The sequence below is a fragment of the Liolophura sinensis genome, chromosome 8 (assembly GCF_032854445.1).
Source record: "Liolophura sinensis isolate JHLJ2023 chromosome 8, CUHK_Ljap_v2, whole genome shotgun sequence".
NCBI classification, from domain to species: domain Eukaryota; kingdom Metazoa; phylum Mollusca; class Polyplacophora; order Chitonida; family Chitonidae; genus Liolophura; species Liolophura sinensis.
In genome coordinates this window covers 20,555,458-20,577,964 of record NC_088302.1, presented here as the reverse complement: position 1 = coordinate 20,577,964, position 22,507 = coordinate 20,555,458, and the positions used below count along the sequence as shown (strand labels likewise).

Below are 22,507 nucleotides of genomic sequence, written 5' to 3'. Positions count from 1 at the left end.
TAATAAATTCTTGTTCTGTTTTTCATGTCGGCTACAATTCGTAACCGGACGTAAGTTCTTAATGATTTGTAAGTATTCGCCAAATTTTCGTAAATATTGGCGAACCTGCCGGTTGCAATCTTAAAGGTAACTACATCATTATTATGTCGTAACGGTTCGGCTACAATTTCAGAATAGCGAATGAATATGAATGTACGATGGACAGGGTCGTAACGCATCCTCAATTATTTGTAAGTCAGTCATAACTCGAGTGCGGAGATCGTTATCACCATCATGTAGTCAACATAACGTTGTCGAACTGTCTAATTTACCGCTTGCTAAACCAAGCAATAAGAATCTTTTGTCGTAACGCTTCGTCATAATTAACATTCGGCTAAGTGTGCACGGGGGCTTTATTTGTCGTGATTTACCTCGGACACCCTTAGTGGTTTAGTAAGGGTCCGAATTCCGGGATTCTTAAGACTCGCCAAACCCGTATATATATAGAAAATGCTTGAATATCGGTGTTCAAACAACAATCAAGTGAACACGTAGGCTACACGGATAAATTAATTACTCAGGTCGTATTTTGACTGAGTCAAAACTGAGATTACCCCCTTCTTAAAGATGGGAAAAAACTGAGTGCGTATGTAGTTAAAGAAAGAGATATACGGCCTGGGGCAAATGAGACGAGAGAACCAGTCATGTGTCAAGTAAGGCTTAGCTGTAATATAACCGTAGCCTTACTACCAAATCTAAGTTGTTTCAAAAAGCTCTTCGTGGAGTCTGCCCTAGAGAATATAAGAATGGTCTTGACTTTCTGGCAGGTACATGTAGGTCTAAATGCCAGGAGACTCTTCCCACCAACAACAGTAGGTGCATTTATCTTTACCTCTTGACACATGCGCAGTGCTCAAATCTGTCTGTGGATTTGAGAGATACAGACATTTTTAGGGTTTGTTTGCCTACTGAGGCCAGTTGTGTACTTCAGCGCCATGGCGGTGTTATTAATACTAGCAATTACGGCTTTCTTCTCGTTTACCCATGGTGCCGTAGAACTGTTTGCGAACCCTGGCATGGAAGATGCCAGTTTGGGCGAGAGCTGGTCGGACAGAGGCTCCCATCTTGAACTCGTGCCAGACAAACATGGCGGCCTTAAAGCGTTGAAATCTTCCCAAAGGTTAGATAACTAAACCTCAGAATGTAAACCGTACATGTCTGATCCGGCCAAAAGCATGAGTACAAGTTATGTGTCAGGACTTAGGCTTTATAAACCACTCAAGATAGCCTAGTCGTCCGCGAAATCCAGAATATGTGTATTGTTTACTTCCGATTTACCACCGATTTTGACATTAGTTCTTTGGTATTTTGACTGCGTCTGCTTTTGACAGGCCGGTGCTATAGCCGACATTGTGTACAGTGCAGCCTCACTGGAATGCCGTGAAATGGCATCACATCAAGTCATAGAAAGCTGACACTAAGCCAGTGAAGTACTGATGACGTCTTGGATATGATCCCATTCTGGTCTGAAACGGGGCCTCCTCCTTATGACAGGTCGCTCTAATGCCTTTTAACATCTGTTATGTTAGGCGGATGCTCTTTTTATTGGTGTTTGTAGCTCCATAACATTGCTTTTGACAACACCGAAGACACCAGACATGACACCCCACCTAGGCACATTATACTGACACCAGGCCAGTTAGCCCTGATTCCTTGCTCTAACCTCACTTTGCTGTGCGCCAAGCGAGGCAGCAGCAAGTACCATTTTAAAAGTCTTCGGTATAACCCGATCCAGGTTTGATCCTGGTCTCCAGAGTGCGAGGCGGACGCTCTGATGGACGCTATTGGCCGCCGAAGCGGTCAAAAGAATGTAGGTTATTCAACTTCAAAACAAGCAAGTGTCATGCAGAAGGGTCCAATTTGTATATGTGGGTATTTAGACAAATATGTGTAACAAATGTATTTCATAGATCTGCCTTCTGGATGGGACCCGGTCAAAACCTGAAGCTGAAGGGCGACACGAGCTATGCAGTCAGTGGTTACGCCAAAATGCTGAACAATAAAAATGGGACAATGTTCCAGAAGCTGGACATCTCCGGAGCCGTACATTGGACAAATGGTGAAGCCCGTCCTGTGCCTTTCACGATCTAAAGTTAACGTTCCAAACGCCACTATAATTACGTCAATACTTAACTCCAAATGCTATAGTAAACAGGAATTTATGTACCAGTGGTCAACCAAAAACATATAAAGAAAGCAGCCAACAGTTTTCCATGGTGTTTAAAAGAGGCAAGGAATTAAATCAGTAACCAAATGGTGTACTATGCTGGTTTTTATGTTGTCGATAATTTAAACACATGTATGTATCTCAGATGCGCTTTGATTGCAACTGTCCATATATCCACTGTGGCAATCTAATTCAAAACGACGAATATACAGCCTCTAGCCTCGGCTAAGGGGAATCAGACACAGTTATGAAGCAGGGTACCAGTTATGAAACACTTTGTTTGCTACTTGATTTACAACGGACCATAGTTTGATTTCATGGCCTTTTCTCACCCTTTAGGAAGAACGGACTATTTCACCTATGCCAGTCGGAGTTTCCTGGATTCTAGTGTGGGCTGGTTCGCCTTACAAGGCTCATTCCATACGCCCAGCCAGGGTAGGTTATCACTGTAAATTGCTACTGTTTATTCATTTACATGTGAAAAGTTATTCAGTTAGAATAAAACCATGATTGAGGTAAACTGACAAGAGGCCGTATTTCATCAATTACATGTGACCACTTGCTAGCTATCACACTGTTCGCTGCTCTGTGCTGTTCGTCTTCATTTATATCATAAATTCTACAGTGATGACCAACAAGTGTTCTGCGTCGGGGCTTTAGAATAAAAGATTGCATGGCGTCTTCTGTAAGGCTTCCTGGTTGGATATGCGTGGTACTCTTATTTGAAAAGTAAATAATGACACACCAGACGTTGGCAGCATGTCATTTAGTTTCCGATCTGAAGTTTCCGCAATGTAAAATAAACTCGCGGTTGATATTAATGCATGGCGGTATTTATTAGTACTTCGTGCTGTTCTACATACACAAAGAATCCCAGGTGTAAAGACCGGTATAACATACGATGTTGTGCAGTGTGAATGTATGATACCTTTTGTCTGGTTTCAGCTTTCACCTCTGTGGACGTGTATGTTCAGGGTCCCGACCCAGGAGTTGATTTTCTCCTGGATGATATGTCCCTAACAGAAGTGGACGACTACCCCGGATGGAAAGAGGAAGCAAACGCTCGGGTCGAGAAATATCGAAAGAGCGACGCTGTGTTAAGGTAGGCCTGAAGCTGACTCTCTCTGGTGTCCAGATATATTCATAGGTTGTATAGAACTGTTTGTAGGCCTGTAGCACGACGTTACTATTTGTGTAGTATTTTACCCACGAACACACAACCTTCCTATGTACTTCCTATATTGAATGACCAAAATGCTGTCATAAAACTGACATTTCTTCGACTGCAACAGACATACCCTTGGCATGTGGGCTGAATGGCTCAATCGTTCTCACGTCACGTCTCCAGGCGTCACGAGAGCCAAAAATGTCTGTTACTAAAATTGTCTTTGTTAGCAGCCAAAACACTGATCACTGAAGAAAGATATTCATTTATTAATATCGAATAGCGACGAACATAAAGGTAGACGAAATGCCTTTTTCGTTTTACGTGAATATTGCCGTACAAATCTGTAACTAGTCCTCTATACTTGCAGAATTCAACTCGATCCAGGTTTTAAAGCCAATGACATTGAGCTTCAGGTAGGACTTTAAAAAGCTCCTCAGCTTTTTCCTAAAAATCGTCAGTATTACTCTTTTTCACATTTCGTTTTGGATATGTCATGATTCCTTTAATAAGGAGTCCATAACAGTCGCTTGGAAAAAATATTGTTCGCTTTTCAGATGGCGTCAAAATATTCCGGACACTGTTGTATCAGTATTTCTTCACTGCTTATGATGTTTGATTTGATTTAATTAATTAATTTATCTTTTTTCATAGATCAACCACGTGAATCACAGCTTTGGTTTTGGCACAGTAGTGAGTGATGCTCACCTGTTAGACCCGAATGCCGAGCACTACCGCGAGCTTTTGTTTCAAATGTTTAACTGGTACACAATTGGCTCCTACAAATGGAAATATTCCCACGGCACTCCGGTAAGATATATTACATGGTGATTTTCTCCACGTGTGGTGAGATAAGATTGAGCAGCTGTGAAGTTATACAACTAGAGCAATCCACGCTTGATGTTACATGATATATTCACTGTTGTATTTTACGAAGAGAAAGAACAGACCCGCAATGAGTTCCCCCACGCATAAAACTGTATACCCGACATCAGATGATTGAACAGTCTTGAGTATGACGATAAAAACAGTCAGATAATTAAAAATATGCAATTCGTAACACAGTATTAGTAAACCACTGGAAAATTAAAACTACGGAAAATGTCCGAAATGCATACTATCCATTTATCTATTTATATACCGCTATTGGCGGTGAGACATTCACAGGAGCCAAGAGGCATTTGCTCAAGTCATGCAATTCTTGGGATGCAGATTAGGTTTAGCTGCAGCAGCCTTGTTGTTTTTTATTCCCGTATGAATATGACTTATGCACAATATGTTATAAGGAGGGCCTGAAAGAACCATAATCAAATGCAAGGAATCCATTGAGGAATTTAGAGTTATTAAACCTAACTGATTTCCCACATTATTTGTTTAAATGCCTGGTATGCCTTGAAATGGAAACCTTTCCCGCCAAGAGTGATTGTTGCCAAACCTTTCCCGCCAAGAGTGATTGTTGTCAAACGTTTCCCGCCAAGAGTGATTGTTGCCGAACTTTTTCCTCCAAGAGTGATTGTTGCCGAAACTTTGTAGTCTGTTGTTCATTTCTGTCTTTTATGACGATTCTCATACATGATGGCAATGCTCCTTTGTTACTAGAGAAACCGGCTTTGATCCGTGTCCCCCGGAAAATATACCCCATGTACCCCACATACCCCCCAATATACCCACAGGTATAACATTATCTCGTTATAATTTTGACTTGAGTAAATACGATAATAAGTTGATGATTCTAGTTGTTAAATTATTAAATGTTTTAATTCAGCTTTATTATTTTTCCATATTTCACACATTTAATCGCCATGAGTTTTACATACACGTATTTATAGACACCATGCAGGCTTATATGTCAGTTGTTAGGTTTATGTAGTAATATCTGAGTTTCGAATTTATCGTTAAAGGTACAAAAAATCCTACTTTATCATGTGAGCAGTCAAAATGTTACGCAATCGATCACATTTACTACAACCAGGACGTCTGAAAGTTTCACACTTTCACACAGCCTAAAACGAGAAGATATATTTATTTATTTATTTGATTGGTGGAAAACCAATCAGGTTGCTGAAAGACCTTCCCACGTACAGCCGGAGAGGAAGCCAGCATAAACTGGACTTGAACTCGCAGCGACCGCATTGGTGAGAGGCCTTTGGACCATTACGCTATGCGAGCGGAGGCCCCAAAACGAACAGAAGAATGATGGAGAAAACTGAGAAGCTGAACATTTGTGAAAATAAAAAGTCTCTTAATGAAAGGGGTTTCATTTGTGATTGGTAAATTAATATCAGTAAAGGGTCATTTTTCAAATTTGACATGATACAGTAGAACTGTTTTTACCTTTAGCGATAAAAGAGTTCGAACTCGAAACTTTCCAATTGATTTATCAACAGTTTATTTGTTAATCTCACCACAGAACCACCCGGATTACCGTGAAGCTATCGCTGCAACTGAATACCTCAAAAATAGAGGGTGAGTCTCTAAACGAATCTCCTCATGTAAAAAGTCAGATATAACGAAGGCTGCCATTTACCGCAGTGACGACAATGCCGGCAAATGATCACACGTAACCGGTGAAATACGAAATTTTTCTCAGTTAGGGTTTTAATCTAACTGTTCGTGAAAATGCTTAAATAGTAGCAAATTTCACCGGACTAGTAACATGGCTTAAGCAGAATTATGTACAAAAAATGCAGTGATATTAATTGCAATTTATTAGACGTCACTGGCCTAGAACTGATCAAACTGCTGTATTGTCCTCACATTTAAGATACAATAACATTAAAACAATGTTCCTGAAAAATAAATACCCATAAAAAGAAGACCGCTTCGGTGGCCTAATGGTTAGAGCGTCCACCTCGATGTCGGAGACCCGGGATCAAACCCAGATCGGATTATACCAAAAACTTTAAAAATGGTACATGCTGCCGCCTCGCTTGGCGCTCAGCACTGAGGGATTAGAGCCAGGAAACAGGACTGGTTGGCCCCGTGTCAGTGACTGTATGGGGTGTTCTGTCTGCTGTCTTTGGCACGATACTTCAGTGGACCCAGCCCTTTAGCGGCGTGGACTCGCCCTGCCAAAAGAAGACACAAGATATATACACACACTTAATGACTCCTCGTCGTCATGTGACTGAAAACTTGTTAAGTACGACATTAAACCCTAAGCATTCATTTATTCATTCATTCCAATAAAAAGAGCCTCATGCGACAGATGATAATTATTTCCCATGTGCGACTTTACAGTTTCACCATTTGAACAATTTACATATCATTCAAAGCTTTCTTCCAGTCAGCAATATCCTTCATTTTATCGTGTTTTCGTTAATTTTTGAAATCCTGTATCTTTTTGCAGTTGGTCATTTGTAATGCTCTGTTTTCTGCAGGCTGCCTGTCAGAGCACACAATATGTTCTGGGCAGTGAAGGGTAGTGTGCCGAGCTGGGTGTGGAGTCTGTCTGGGCAGCAGGTGGACGAGACCGTAAACAGGCGGATTAGCTACATGACCAACATCACGAGGGGCAAGTAAGTCATTGACCTTGAGTGAGCTAGGTATCAGATGGGAAGTAAGTCAGTTACATTGTGTGAGGTATCAGATGGGATGGGGTGGGAAGTAAGTCAGTTACATCGTGTGAGGTATCAGATTGGAAGTAAGTTAGTTACCTGGTGTGAGATATCAGATGGGAAGTAAGTCAGTTACCTCGTGCATGTACGCATGTGATTTAACGCAGCCCTCAACGTCATTTGGATCACGACGGTGTCTCATTGTAGCTGGTCGGTGGTAATCGACGTGTTGTGCTGCTTCACTGGAACAACACGCTGCAGATACCAAACATTACTATTTCAAAATCTTAAGTACCGTATAATACGACCCGAAATCCATATATAATTTATAATTTACCGTGAGTAAATCTAGGGCAGCGACTACAGTGTAATATCTGTCAAATGATCACATGTAACGAAAAATTCGTAAGTAGTACCAAATTACACGCCCCAAAAATAATGCCCAAAAGTATCACCTTTGTCTTACAGAGTTGAGCATTGGGACGTGAATAACGAGTTACTGCATGGGCAGTTTTTTGAGGAAGCAACGGGTGACAGGGACTACTCCAAGAAAATGTTTGCCAGGGTTCACCAGGCCGATCCCGACGTAAAGTTGTTCCTCAATGATTACGACGTTGTGGCAAGAGGAGGCAGCACTGGGGTAAGTCACCGTTTGGATTTCAAATTGGCTCTCCGCCATATACCGCCCTGCCTGGAAAATTCGAAGTGCTACTCCAGTTCCAAGAGAAACTAGTTAGAAATATCAAAATGAAACGAAGGCAGCAAATTGAGCAGAGGTAACAGCATGTTTCAAAACATTAATTTGACCCATATAAACTGAAGATTCCTCAAAAACAAAATCCATTTCCTTGAAATTTGACTGATATGACCAGTACGTAATGTGGATATTTGTCAAACCTACAAAAACTTGAAACACATTGCTGAAGTTTTATTTATTCAGTTTATTTGGTTGGAGTTTTACGCAGTACTCAAGAATATTTCACTTATACGACGGCGGCCAGCATTATGGTGGGAGAAAACCGGGCAGAAACCGGGAAAACCCACGACCATCTGCAGGTTGCATTGTTGAAGTCAGAATGCTTTCACCTTAATTTTGTGTTATCCAAATACACTACTGACTAAGTGCCACTAACAGACAAAAGTTCGGTAGTTGCTTTGTCTTGTTCACAGGCGTATGTTGCCCAAGCCAAAGAATTCAAGACGGCGAACGTGGGACTGTATGGACTGGGTCTGCAAGGTCACTTCAGAAGCAATATTAGACCTGACCCAGCTCTATTAAAGGTTCGTTCAAGTTGAGATTCTGTCGTCTATATTATTACTACCTGTTATTTAGGTAGCCTAGGCGTGTCAGCGCGTCGCAGGTCTAAACATTGGGTAAGCTGTTCATGTTTCTTTACCCACCAGCTACATCTGGTAAGCTGTTCATGTTTCTGGTAAGCTGTTCATCTTTCTGGTAAGTTGTTCTTGTCTCTTTACCCACCAGCTACATCTGGTGAGTTGTTCATGTCTCTTTACCCACCAGCTACATCTGGTAAGCTGTTCATGTTTCTTTACCTACCAGGTACATCTGGTAAGCTGTTCACGTTTCTGGTAAGCTGTTCATGTTTCTTTACCCACCAGCTACATCTGGTAAGCTGTTCATGTTTCTTTACCTACCAGGTACATCTGGTAAGCTGTTCACGTTTCTGGTAAGCTGTTCATGTTTCTTTACCCACCAGCTACATGTGGTAAGCTGTTCATGTTTCTGGTAAGCTGTTCATGTCTCTTTACCCACCAGCTACATCTGGTAAGCTGTTCATGTTGCTTTACCCACCAGCTACATCTGACAAGATGTTCGTATAATTAAGACATACAGCACAGAGAGAAAAAGCAGAGCAGCGACTACATTGTGATAGCTGGCAAATGCTCACATGTAGCCGGTGAAATACGTATCCATGTCAATTTACCTCAGAGTTGATTTACCCACTAGCTCCATCTGGTACGCTGTTCATGTTTCTTTACACATCAGCTCCGCCTGGATCTGTTCTCTACTGTGGGCCTTCCTTTGTGGATCACAGAACTGGACTTGTACGTGGAGAACGAAACTACAAGGGCAGACTGGTACGAAACGGCCTGGAGGATGTTCTTCAGCTGTCCGGCCGTCGAGGGCATCATCATGTGGGGCTTCTGGGATCGTCTTGAACACCGAGGACCCGGGGCCAGTTTGGTTAACGGCAATAACTTTTACGTAAGGCTGCATTTGGCCTAATTCTATTTGACTTAAACCTATTACAGCATAAGCTTTGGTCACCATTCTAAGCCACAATGATGATAGTATTAGAAGTATTTTGATGCGGAGATTGTAAGTTTTATTTTTATGCAGCAAACAGTCGTCCTGGCTTACCAAATGATTGCTCGACTAAAGAGAATATGAAAATATCACCCTCCGTCTAGCTGATTGATTGAGTGATTGGTCAATCAATTGATGGATGGGTAATTGTACAGTGGTTCAGTTCCGTGAATGGATGTACAAGTGCTCGGAATAAACCGCCGGCCTTTGACAAGTAATTGACAATCTTCCCCATGGACTCACCACGTTCCATTCCCTTCTTTCTCCTTGGACACGCTCCTTACTTTGAACATGATACAGCCAACAACCTTTCGCGATGACCATTACACACTCACAATCCCACCAATCTAACATGTCAACATGTTTTCCACTGTTCTTTTCAGATAAACGAAGCTGGTCAAAGATGGCTAAAGCTCACCAAAGAAGAGTGGAGCACAAAATTGACATACCCTGTGTCACTAGGCACGACCTTCCGGTTCCGTGGTTTCAGAGGAGATTATGAGATCATCATGAAGAAGAACGGCAATCCGATAAAAGTACAGACGTTCACATTAGATAAGTCCGGCAGCGTGGTTGATGTCTTAGTGGACGGCGATGGACGTGAGGATGAGTTACTTCACTCGGGAGATTATGTAGTAGTCCTACAATCTTAATTTGTTTCTTTGCATGAAGTTTAATGTTGTTTTTAAACATATTTCAGTCCTATAATGGCGATATCTCCTTACAGCAGCTAGTGCTGTCTTATTGCTCCCTCGTGGTTTACGCCACGCTAATATTTCACACAGGCGACAGCTTCCATGTTTGTAGACGAAGGAAACCTGACTTCGACAGGTCTCTGACAAACGCACTGACATCAGGTCGCAATCACCGAGACGTGAATTCAAACCCTCTACCTCTTTAATCAAGAGCTGATTGTCTCATTGAACATACAACATCGTTGTGTGAATCGAAATTGGGAACTTTGAAATATTGGTCGTTTCCAAATTCTTTAAATTAGCAGTGATAACTTTAAGCCAGACTGGCCCCTGATCTCGAATATAATATGAAAGTTTGCCAGTATAATGCGAAAGTGTATGTAGGTTTTATTGAAGTACCCGATATGGGTCAATTTCATTGCGAAGCCTCTTGGTCTTCGACGTCTGCATGTATCAACTCTAAGTATACAGTGGATACGTCTTTTCTATCAGACACCATCTCGGTCAGCCCTAAGCCAACCCTGCCTCCGTTCATCAGCGGGGGACATTCGCACAAAGAGTTTACCATTAACCCGCGCACGGTGGGACATTCGACCTCTGGGTCTGGGGACAGCCTGCAGTGTGTGAGTCGATACTCGGGTCTTTCTCAGGTTGGAGATGATCAGAAAGCAAGCATTAGCTGTGAAGATGGAGAGGTCATGACAAGCTGCTCCATGCAAACCAAGGTCAGTGTACATGTACAGTATGAAAGACTGCAGCATACAGAGTAAAGCCTGGCTGATCCACCAATAAGTTTTTCGCAACTTTATTTGTCATTTTCAGAAGATGACAAATAAAATTTTGCGGAAATATTGACTGAAGATGACCAAAAAAATTTTGCGGAAATATTGACTGAAGATGACCAAAAAAATTGTGAATCAAATATGCCTCTTCCTAGCTTCTGTGCTTTTGCACTGTGACATTCAGAGTAAAAGTAGAGCAGTGACGATAGTGTGATAGTTGGCAAATGGTCACTCGTAACCGGTGAAATCGGGCCTCTTGTCATTTTACCTCTGTTAGAGTTCATTCTAACTGTTCATTTAAATGCATAAATACAATCAATTTACACGCCTCCTAGCACCATGGCTTAAGCAGAATTAGGTTAAAAATGCGGCGGTGTTGTAATGTATTAGACGTTGCTGGTTTAGAATAGTTTAAAATACTGGGTTGTCATCACTGTTAACGAATAATCACAGTATAGTACGGACACAATTCAGGATACAATTCATTATGTAGAGGTCCGAACCTTCCCCCACTGGGCGAAATCACAAGACTTTGTATGAGGTTTGTACAAAGATCAGAAACGTTTTCGTGTCCCACAGTTTTCACGAAAACAAGGATAATTTTCAATTTTGGTATTGTTAATTAGCCTTATTTGGATAGCAATATATCGAAAGGTCCTGCATATGGTGTGTTCATATCTCGTCGCGTAACATTTGTTAGATTCTCTGTGTTTTGTGACGCTTTCAATCATCGTCACAAGTTATTACTGCCAAAACTAGTGTGTCACGGTTATTCCATCAAACGCCATCACTCTTAGTTTCATCACTTTTACAATGAGTGCCATTCTGTTGCAAATAAATATGGACAAATCGTTCAGAATCTCTGGCACTGCTTCATAATCGTGTCTAATCCCGCTTAAGACGGGGCTGAGGCTCTATATGCATCATGTTGTATTATATCAATGGGTGTATGAACAGTTGCAATCACAGGGGTATTGAAGATACATATTTAATTATTGACAACATAAGTACTAACATTGTGCATGATTAATTTCACTCATTCACATTCCATTGCGTCTTTCCAAACTGTTAACTGTTTCTCAGGGCATAATTCCGTCCTAATTTCGTACTTTATGTGTACTTTCTTAGTTCTTTGGTGGTCAAGGGAATTGGCTTTGCGATTATTGACCTGAAACGTCCATTTTGGTTGAGGACTGTTTTACGAATGTCTGTTTTCTGGAAACGTCCGTAAAAACTCCATTTTACGTGGTCATATGTTCATTGTAGTGAAGGTATGTTGTACTAAGTTGCTGGTATTTGACTATCATATGACAACGATCTACAGTGTTATGGTAGATATTGTTGAAACTACCATGACAACATGCCGACAAAGCCATCGGAAACTAAGATGATTCTAATCAAGTACAATAATAGCACATCCACAAAGCTATAACAACAAATATCACCAGAATGAATCTGCGAACAGCAGATCCTAGGCCGGGATCCCGGATCGGACTGATGACGTTTTCCCCACCAAATAATACACGGCCATTGTAACAGCAAGTTTTTGTAAATGTGCCGAATGTGGTAAATCTGCCTTAGGACATTATCTGAAAACGTGCATGTCCTTTGTTTGATGATACAGATCAAAGATTTTTAACACACAAAGAGTACATGTGTAACACTTTGCACTCAGTGATTTTCAGCTTTACAACTGTAACGGTGTTCTCTCACCAGACCTCCAAATATTGTGAAAAATTGCGCTTTTTCGTGTTTTGATCGCAAGTGGCCATCAAGAAATAAGTCCAGATTCATGATCAGGACGTCTAACTACGTCTGGTAGCATGCTTACAATGTTGGTATGTTCATCCTAGTCGCAAATGAATTTAAAATGCATCATATAATATGGGGACGTCAAAGTGCCAAACATAGCCTATCGGCCATTGGACAATATTTCAAGCCCTGCAACTCCAACATTTATGATGACAGATCGATGACGTTTTCCCCAACCAATAATACACGGCCCTTGTAACAGGAAGTATTTGTAAATGTGCTGAATGTCGAAAATCTGCCTTAGGACATTATCTGAAAACGTGCATGTCCTTTGTTGACACAGATCAAAGATTTTTAGAACACAAAGAGTACATGTGTAGCACGTTGCACTCAGTTATGTTCAGCTTTACAGCTGTAATGGTTTTTTCTCACCGGACCTCCAGATATGGTGGAATTAGCGCATTTTCGCGTTTTGATCGCCATTTACGGCAAAGCTGTTCGTCGCCATCAAGAAATAAGTCCAGATTCATGATCAAGGCGACAAACTACGTCTGGTAGCATGACTACAATGTTCGTGTGTTCATCCTAGTCCAAATACATTTAAAATGCATCATATAACATGGGGACGTCAAAGTGACAAACACAGCCAATCGGCCTTTGGCCAATTTTTCAATCCCTGCAACTCCCACTTTTATTATGACAGTTCAACGATTTTCCACACGCCTACAGTACCCATATAGCCCTTTGTCCTCCGTTATTTTCAGCTCCACAGCGGCATAAGTTTTTTGTCACGTGACCTCCAAACGGGCGAAAATTGCACTTTTTCGCTTTTTCATGGGAATTGGTGACAAAACCGTGCGTCGGAGAAAGGAAAAACCACCATATTCGCCATCAGAACATCCAACTACGCCTAGCAGCCTACTTAAAACCTTGAAATTGACAACATTTTCATCGCCTGACAAATTGGCTAAGCTGGGATCGAACTCTGACATAACTGACAGGCGTCAGCAGTAAGAGAAAAGAAAGAAAGAAGAAAAATCAAAATTTGTACTTTCATGTCTCAATCCACGACCTGCCATGCACAGACTCACAGCTCTACTGATAGCTCAGGCGCTGTCAGAAAGTCAACACCTGGACCACGGCACATGTCCATATCTGTCAATCACCCTGGCCTGGTTAGCGTATAATAAAGAGGACAAGGCGTGCGCAAAACAAAGATAACTTTTCCAGGTCCACGTCGTTTGCTGTTGTAGTTAGAATTCCAGGACATCTAATAGAGTACTGTATAGCTGAATGTCATCCTACAACCGTTTCGGGAGATCATGGACAGTGTAGCCGAAAGCATCAGGTCAAATACTACAAACCCAGTCCAGTCCCCATCTAACTCCATGTTAAAGCAATAGGATTCCCATCTTTTTCTAAATAAAAAACGGTGTTGTCATTTAAACGCTTCTAGCGAGAAAAACATTGATCTGATCTCAAATCTGTTGACAAATGCTCGAAAGAGCATGTCTTGGGCTACAATTTAGTGCAGGTTGCACATTTCTAGCTCCCATAGTTCTCGAGTTACAGGTCATTGAAATTACGTAACTTTTTTTTAGTTTTTTGCTTATATCTCAAAATGTTACACAGATATGCAAAAAATACAAGCAGATTCGGAATCAGCAGCTCAAGATACATCAGAATACGTTGAGAACGTTTGAGATTTCAGAACTTTTAGTGATGTCACAATTTCGACCAATGGCGAGCTTCCAGAGTTCTGACCGGAAGTCAACCATTTTTGCAAACTTTTAAGAACTCCTGACCTTCTAGCGGCATGTCAAATTTGAAAAGGATCGGTTCAGTGGTTCTTGAGAAGAAGATTTTAAAAGGTTTTACACAAAATTCAATATGGCGGCCGAACCACGTGACATAGCAATAAATGGAGAATTTGTCCCGAGATATTCACCGCCAGAATATGTGAGCAAAATTTGGAACCTCTATGTTGAACGGTGTAGAAGCTTCCTTGCGAACAAAGTCGGTGAAAAAAAATAATAAGAAGAAGAAGAAGAAGAAAAAACAGAACGATTACAATAGGGATCCCGTTCGGGAAAAACGGGATCTCTAATAAGAAAAAACAGAACGATTACAATAGGGATCCCGTTCCGGAAGAAAGGGATCCCTAATTATGAGTACCGCTTCGGTGGCCTAATGTTTAGAGCACTAACTTAAACCATGCACATTATGATGTTCATGCACGACTGTCTTATATTTTCCTCTTAGGACAACCGAGACTTCCGGGACGGTGACCAGATTGAGATGTATCACGGGAAAATAACGTGTATTGCTGTAAACGCTTTTCGATCGGCTGCGCGTAAGTGTATATATTCACTGACACGCATGCATGAATTAAAATTCACAAGGAACGCAGTTCGATGGAAAGTTTTTAACACTAAATACATGTATTTGCTGCCCGCCGTTGTGTCTTTACAAAGAGCTTTTAGTGACAAACATGCTTTTAAAGATTTTTTGAAGTAGATCGCTTGTCGTTTAAATTAGATTTTAGCAATTTTAAGAACATTTTAAGAACATATTGCTCTCAGAATTGGCTGGACTTTCAGCTGTAAATTTGCGGCAGTTTATCACACCGTTTTCTCATTACGGAGGCATGGTAGTTGTAAAGCTATACTTTCATAGAGATACAATATAATTAAAGCTGCGGACTTCTCTTGTTAACTCATCCATTTTTATCGGTGCGTCTTCGTCATTCCGAAGTATTTGTCATTCGGAAGCTTGAGTGCATATAAGCATATATGACCTTATCTTGACCTGTTAACTGGTGTCTTTTCCCCTGCTACATCCACATTGAAGAAAGACGGTGTTATATCTTTAATAAAGGGTAACACTTTCTGGAGTATAGCACAGATTCTATCGCTGAAAATTTATATCTTTTGGTTTCGAACCAATGGCCTTATATTCAGTCACCTATAATCGACAGCAATTCATCCCTTCCGTCTAGCCAACAGCTCTATTCACATAAGAGGCCTCCTTGGATCATTTGGTTAGCGCGCTAGCACAGCGTAATGACCCAGGAGCCTCTCACCAATGCGGTCGCCGTGAGTTCAAATCCAGCTCATGCTGGCTTCCTCCCGGCCGTACGTGGGAAGGTCTTCCAGCAACCTGCGGATGGTCGTGGGTTTTGCCCGGTTTCCACCCACCACAATGCTGACCTCCGTCGTATAAGTGAAATATTCTTGAGTACGGCGTAAAACACCAATCAAATAAATAAATAAATAAAAAGTATTCAGGTTCAAACTGGAAGGTACTTTGTTCTTATGTGTGATGATAAATACGATTGGAATGAACAGCAGAGTACATAGCCTGGACCCGAATCGCTGTATTTTGAAAAGTTCCTCACTAATGAACGGTATGTCATTATTATACAGCCGTGCAGGCCATTGCCCGATGCTGTAAGCTAACCGGGATGAGTTGTTCGTATGAGGCATCTGGTCCGACCCCCAAACCTGTGACCGACGGCGACCAGGCCGTGACCACCTGCCCGACAGGCTCATTTGCAACAGGTATATATACCATCCTTTCTCTTTTTGTTACATTTCTGCTGTTACACGACCGCAGAATATTTATACTTCCCTCTCTGTAACGACATAAAGGTGCAGAATAGTTATAGTGCTCCTCTCGCTGTAACAACATAAAGGTGTAGAATATTTATAGTGTTTCCCTCACTGCAACAACATAAAGGTGTAGGATGTTTATAGTGCTCCCCACGCTGCAACAACATAAAGGTACAGAATATTTATAGTGCTCCCCACGCTGCGACAACATAAAGGTACAGAATATTTATAGTGCTCCCCTCGCTGTAACAACAAAGTGCAGAATATTTATAGAGCTCCTCTCTCTGTAACAACATAAAGATGCAATGTATTTGTAGTGCTCCCCTTGACATTGACTGTGTTTGTAGGTTGCACGTCGTACACATACTTTGGCAATATGGATGGGGCGTTCCACCGAAGCACTTCCTGTGTTGCGCAGATGGATGGGACAAACAAAGTCGAGGGAGGTAAAGTACAGTTTCTCAGATATAACTACATGTGTGTGAGGAATTCTCTTGGGCATAAGCATATAACTTTTGGGAAAACACGAAACCTCAAATGTCCACCTGTTCAGAGTTCAGAGTTCAAAGTGTTCATACATTAAGCTTTTTGGCGTATCCAGTGTCCATATTCTAAGCTTCTTGGTGTATCCAGTGTCCATATACTAAACTTGTTGGCGTATCCAGTGTCCATATACTAAACTTGTTGGCGTATCCAGTGTCCATATACTAAGCTTGTTGGCGTACCCAGTGTCCATATACTTATCTTGTAGGGCGTATCCAGTGTCCATATACTAAATTTGTTGACGTATCCAGTGTCCATATTCTTAACTTGTTGGCGTATCCATTATCCATATACTAAGCTTGTTGGTGTATCCAGTGTCCATATACTAAACTTGTTGGCGTGTCCACAAGAATGTAATGTATTATTCTGGCTGACTACGGTTTCTGTCACCGTTTACAACTTGTTTGATTTCTACTTTAATTTCTAATTTATTTTCTTGAGGCATGTTACGTGCAGTACCACAACTGGACTGCAGATTTGTATATTTCTCCCCTCTCGCTGCTTGCAGGGGCATTAGTGACAAAGGTGAAGCTTGTGCGGACGTTTGTGCTCACGGAGCTTGCCAAACGATGGTGGGAATATTATTGCGTACGGCGTAAAAAACAATCAAAGAAATGAGTGAAAGATCGGTGGGATTTCCCAGGGCACTTCGATTCCCCCCACCGATAAAAAACTAACCTCAGTCGTATAAGAGTACAATATTTAGTATGGCGCTAAACAGGAATCTTTCAATCAATTTTTTTCAGGTGTATTTTCCTACGCTGCCTGCTGCTCCGCCCCGCGCCTGAACTGCCGCCCGGTGACATCGGAGAATAGCGGAGGGCTTATCGGAGACACAGCCTCAGTTCAGTGTCACCCCGGAGAAGCGATGACTGGTTGTAGCGTGATGTCAGACGACGGCCGGACAGCAGGCGCTTATATTACCGGTGGGTCATTCTAGCGCTGGCAAATTATCGTCTAATTCATTTAATGTAAAATTACTTTTGAATCAGCTTTCCAGACTATAAGGCCGTCCTGTATTCACGTGTCAGTTATATCGATTTGAAGGGAAAAATTCAGCTTCAGACGCTGGATTTAGCCATCTACGTGTACGCCTACGTCTTTGACAGCTGTTTCCCTTTACACGTGCGTCATTTTGTGCGCCTGTGTCTAGTTCATGCTGACTTCCGCTACGGTCGTATGTGGGAAGGTTTGGCAGCAACAGCGGATGGTCATGGGTTTTTCTCCCGCTCTCTGCCCGGTTTCCTCTCATCATAGTGCTGAAATATTCTTGATTACGGCTTAAAACACCAATGAAATAAGTAAATAAATAAATTGTGCGTCTATGTATCTCTTTGCGCCAGCATTATGGCATTAGGGATTGCGAGAAATACCAAGCTCTACCTATGTTTCATCATAATAACATCAGTGTCTCAACTTTACATACCATGTGTTGGCATGCTTGTATAACTTTGCGTGTTCTTTTGGAAAGTAATACTGCTTCAACCTACACACATTTAGGCCTACCTTTCTATGAATCACTTGCTGAATACTTTCCGCATTTTGAGTCAATCTTAGCCAGTGGCGTCTAATTAATTACTATTAACATTTCTAGTAATATTTTGCCTAATTTTGCCTCAAGCGGGGGTTTATGGGACCTTCCGGTATCTAACTGTTTAATCATTTACACGAAAAATAAGAATAAAACCGTAGCCCAGAAAATTTACATGAGGCCGGAAAAATAAAATTTTACAGATTTGGAAACTGTCAAATTGTTGTGGCTGTTTTTTTTCTCTGATTCCCTCTCAGTATTCGTGGGGCCAAATGTGACATTAAGCGCTTGGTGATACTCGCGTGGCCGTTAGTGCTGTTGAAAACCACTTATCAGCTGTTGAAAACCACTTATCTTCCACCAATATGGTGTAAATATATGTACTTCACGCATGGAAAATTTCTTTAGCATATTGGGAAAGGTCCGTAGTTCACGTTGGACACACACTGTACTCTAAAATAAATTGACCTGTTAAATTTAACAGAAAATCTGTTGTTGAGTGAAGCTAGAATGTATTCTTTTATAGTAGCAGGTTATTTTGTTAAATACAAGACACATATTCTATTAATTCAACACAAAGATTTAGACTAACAGAATATTATGTCGAATATGACAGAATAATGTGTAATAATAACAGAATACATTATAGCATCACTTTCTGTTAGAACTAAATTAGTTTTTTGAGCGTATACACATAAAACTACCCGCCATCATACATGAGTATGGCGTTAAACAACAATCAAATATATAAATAAATGCATGTAAATAAATGAATAAATTTCTGAATCTCTTGTGGTTTCAGAAGACGAGCTCCCCTCTTGTGTAGCCGTCAACGGCGGTACCCGGTTCGTCGGGGAGAAGGGCGTGGTAGCCAGTGCCATGTGCTGCCTTCAAGGCATGGTCTAGTGTGTTTAAAAGAAATGTATTTCAATGTTTTGGAAATAAAGGTATCTTACTTTTTGCATTGTAGTCTGTATGTCATATTCGTAAAACCAAAGATGTGAAGAAATCTGTACAAGACACCAAGAGAGGTACCAAGGACGTCATTGCCGATCAATTTTTGAGTTGTCACGATTTTTTCACCACGTCGCTTTGTCTGTGGCAAGAAATGCCGTCAGTTTAAATCCAGAAAGGATTCATACAGTTACATTATCGTGGTACCGGGTCAGTCAGTCATTGAGAGGAAATTTCCTACAATCAGTGTACCTTGACGCCGGGTCAACCAGGCCCTGACTGAACATTTTGTAGTTACAGTACATTGACACGGGGTGGACCTGTCGTTAAAAAGACATTCCATACAGTCACAGTACTTTAATGCTGGGTCGACCAGAGCCTGGCGTGAAACATCCTACAATAACTGTGCTTCGAGGCCAGGTCGACCAGTCCCTGACAGGACAATTCATACACAGTACCTTGACACTGGGTCGAGCAGACGCTGACAGGACATTTCATACAGTCACAGTACCTTGACCCCAAGTGAACCAGTCATAACAGAACAGTTCATACAGTCACTACGCCTTGAGGCCGAATCGACGGGTTATGACAGGATTTTTCATACGGTCACAGAACCTTGACGCCGGGTCGACCAGGCTCTAACAGGACATCTCATACAGTCACAGTACCTTGATTCCGGGTCACAGTCACTTGACATCGGGTCGTCGAGTCAATAACAGGACATTTTCTACAGTCAAAGTACCTTGACAGCGTGTCGACCAGTCCCTGACAGGACATTTCATATAGTCACAGTACTTTGGTGCCGGGTCGACTAGTCGTTTACACGATATTTCATACAGTCACAGTACCTCCACGCCGGGTCGACCAGTCCCATACAGGATATTTCATACAGTAACTGTACCTTGGATACTTTTATACAGGATATTTTATACAGTCATACAGTCATATTTTGACGTCGGGTCGACAATTTCTTGACAAGACATTTCACACAGTCACTGTACCTTGACGCCGGGTCGACCAGTCCCTTACAGGATATTTCATACAGTAACTGTACCTTGACGCAGGGTCGATCAGTCCCTAAAGGGACATTTGATACGGTCACTGTCCCTTTACACCGGGTCGTTCAGTCCCTGACAGGGCATTTTCTAGAGTCACAGTATGCGCCGGTCGACCAGTCATGACAGGAAATTTCTTGCAGTCACAGTACCTTGACTCCTGGTCGTCCAGTCCTTGACAGGACATTTTCTAGAGTCGCAGTACTTTGACAACAGGTCGACCAGTCGGGCAAAACATTTCATACAATCACAGTACCTTGACACCGGGTCGACCAGTCTCCGTCAGGACATTTCTTGTTCGGTCGTAAATGGAAAGGTTTTCCACCAACCTGCGGATGGTCGTGGGTTTCCTCCGTGAAATATTCTTGTGTATGACGTAAAACACCAATCAAACAAATAAATCAGGTTGTATACCATACTACTGATAGGTAAAACTTCAAGTAAGACTATCTGAACAGCCTGCTACGATTGATGTCGACAAATTTTTACGACTCACGTCCAGTTCAAAGACCAGTGAAGGGTAGAAGGATCTCGCAAATATCATGTCCGTAGGTGTATCGACATTCTGATCCGAATTTGATTTTGTCCTTCCACTATAATTCTGGCCGCCGTTGTGAGTACAGCGTAAAACACCAATCAAATAAATAAATAAGTTTGATTCTGAGCACACTTGTTTTTTCAATACAGTATACATTTAATAAATGAATGATGACCGAAACACCACTTTTGTGGTTTCGATTGTTTGACATAGCTTTGATAAGAAAAAGTAATAAAATTACAGTAGTCGGTATTTATTATCAAAGTAGATTACTTTTTACGCATTTATAATCATATGGATAATGACTAGAAACAACCGTTGTTGAGGTATGGCTTGGTGAGGTATTGCTGCACGTTTGTAATTTTACTGGGGGCTGTTCTGCAGTGTGAAGACATCAGCATCTGGTGAAATAAAACACAACCGGTAAACACAAGGACACCTGGGATTTAGACTTATATGCATAACAATGTTCTCATGGCTAGATCGCTGTAGTATACAGTATATTCACACGCGGAAATGAAAGGGTTTGAATCTATTGGCGCGGAAGCAGACATTTGTATACAAGCCGTCAACCATTACAAACGGTCCGGGTCGATAATCACAAGACAAATTTCCAAACCAGTGTTCAACACAAATCCTCCCCAATCCTTATATTATATATGAAGTGAAAGAAAATAAGAATCCTGCAAAGAGTCAACAGTTCGTAATGATGAACGTGAAAGACGCAATGGAATACTCAAGGCGAATAAATTTAATCACTGTCCGATTAAATCGTGGACCATGACTCACAAAAGGCTTCTTAACCCATGTACATGCATGTTTAAATCCGTCATGTATACATGTAGACAACACTCTTCTCAGCCGTTAAACCATATATGTATGCCTTATAGAACAGTTTCTCCCATTTTAATTCTTTAATTCATCTGGGGGGAACTAGGTACCCTCGTCGTATTTAGCTAAAATCTTAATGAGTAACCTACAAGAGTAGTTAAATTAAATTAAATCCAATGATTTAATTTGACAACACTAATGTGACTTCAAATTTTGAACATCATTCCAACGTCGTAATTGTTCTAGCTGCGTTTTGTCATGTCTATACCAAACTTTAGGCATTTATTCATTTGAGGTTGTATCGTCCCAAAGACCTGTCACTGTGGCATGAAAACAATTCTTACCCTATTCAAAGTCCCACGGAGCTTTCTGAAACTCTTCTCTACTGATCAACATGTCACCTGGAACGAAACATAAGGTTTTTCGGAATAAATTCGGCTGAACGTTTAAAGGATCTACACATACCTTCATTACACACCTGTTTGTACAGATTGTTTACCTATTCATAAATCACGCTGTGAATTGTAGTATTAACAGTGACAAGTGTAATAGCAACTTCCAAATGCTAATACAGTTTATACCAGCGATATATGGTATCAACACATTCAAACTGTTCAAGTCTCTGCAACATGCTTGTTTTTGTTGCTTTGGCAACCTGACTCTCGTCACGATATCGCCGCAAAGCTGGCGTAAAGCCATAATCATTCATTCATCCATTATTTAGTATAAATGTGAGTGAAATTTACCAATAAAGAAAACTGTATAAAAGCGACAAACTTCACTGTAAGAACCAGTCTGGTAGACTGACAAAATAAGTAAAATTATTACTTTTTGTTGTGTCGTTTATGCAAATTAAGCTAAGTATAAAAATCACGGTTCAGGCCGTCAGCAAAATAAAACAATTTCCAAAGCCGAATTCCCAATGACCAATCTCACAGATACATTTACAAACAGATAC

At 41.2% G+C, this 22,507-nt stretch overlaps 1 protein-coding gene across 1 annotated transcript; it reads left to right on the top strand.

The window, feature by feature from the left end:
• Nucleotides 1-1,013: 1,013 nt before the first annotated feature.
• On the top strand, nt 1,014-19,077 carry LOC135473294 (uncharacterized). The gene is made up of 18 exons (XM_064753141.1): nt 1,014-1,159; nt 1,950-2,098; nt 2,546-2,641; nt 3,152-3,308; nt 3,742-3,787; nt 4,026-4,181; nt 5,782-5,837; nt 6,752-6,889; nt 7,397-7,568; nt 8,099-8,209; nt 8,937-9,155; nt 9,641-9,857; nt 10,445-10,677; nt 14,749-14,839; nt 15,912-16,046; nt 16,445-16,543; nt 17,387-17,566; nt 18,974-19,077. Exons 1-18 carry the CDS (start codon nt 1,056-1,058, stop codon nt 19,075-19,077), a joined length of 2,463 nt encoding a protein of 820 aa, XP_064609211.1. The 5' UTR covers nt 1,014-1,055.
• The last annotated feature ends 3,430 nt before the right edge of the window (nt 19,078-22,507 follow it).

Bases quoted from the DNA above. Each gene is read 5' to 3' on its own strand.
- LOC135473294 (XM_064753141.1), top strand. From the start codon at position 1,056: ATGGAAGATGCCAGTTTGGGCGAGAGCTGGTCGGACAGAGGCTCCCAT. The intron at 8,210-8,936 runs GTTCGTTCAAGT...TTTACACATCAG, and splicing joins CTGACCCAGCTCTATTAAAG to CTCCGCCTGGATCTGTTCTC. The intron at 9,858-10,444 runs GTGAGGATGAGT...CTTTTCTATCAG, and splicing joins CTTAGTGGACGGCGATGGAC to ACACCATCTCGGTCAGCCCT.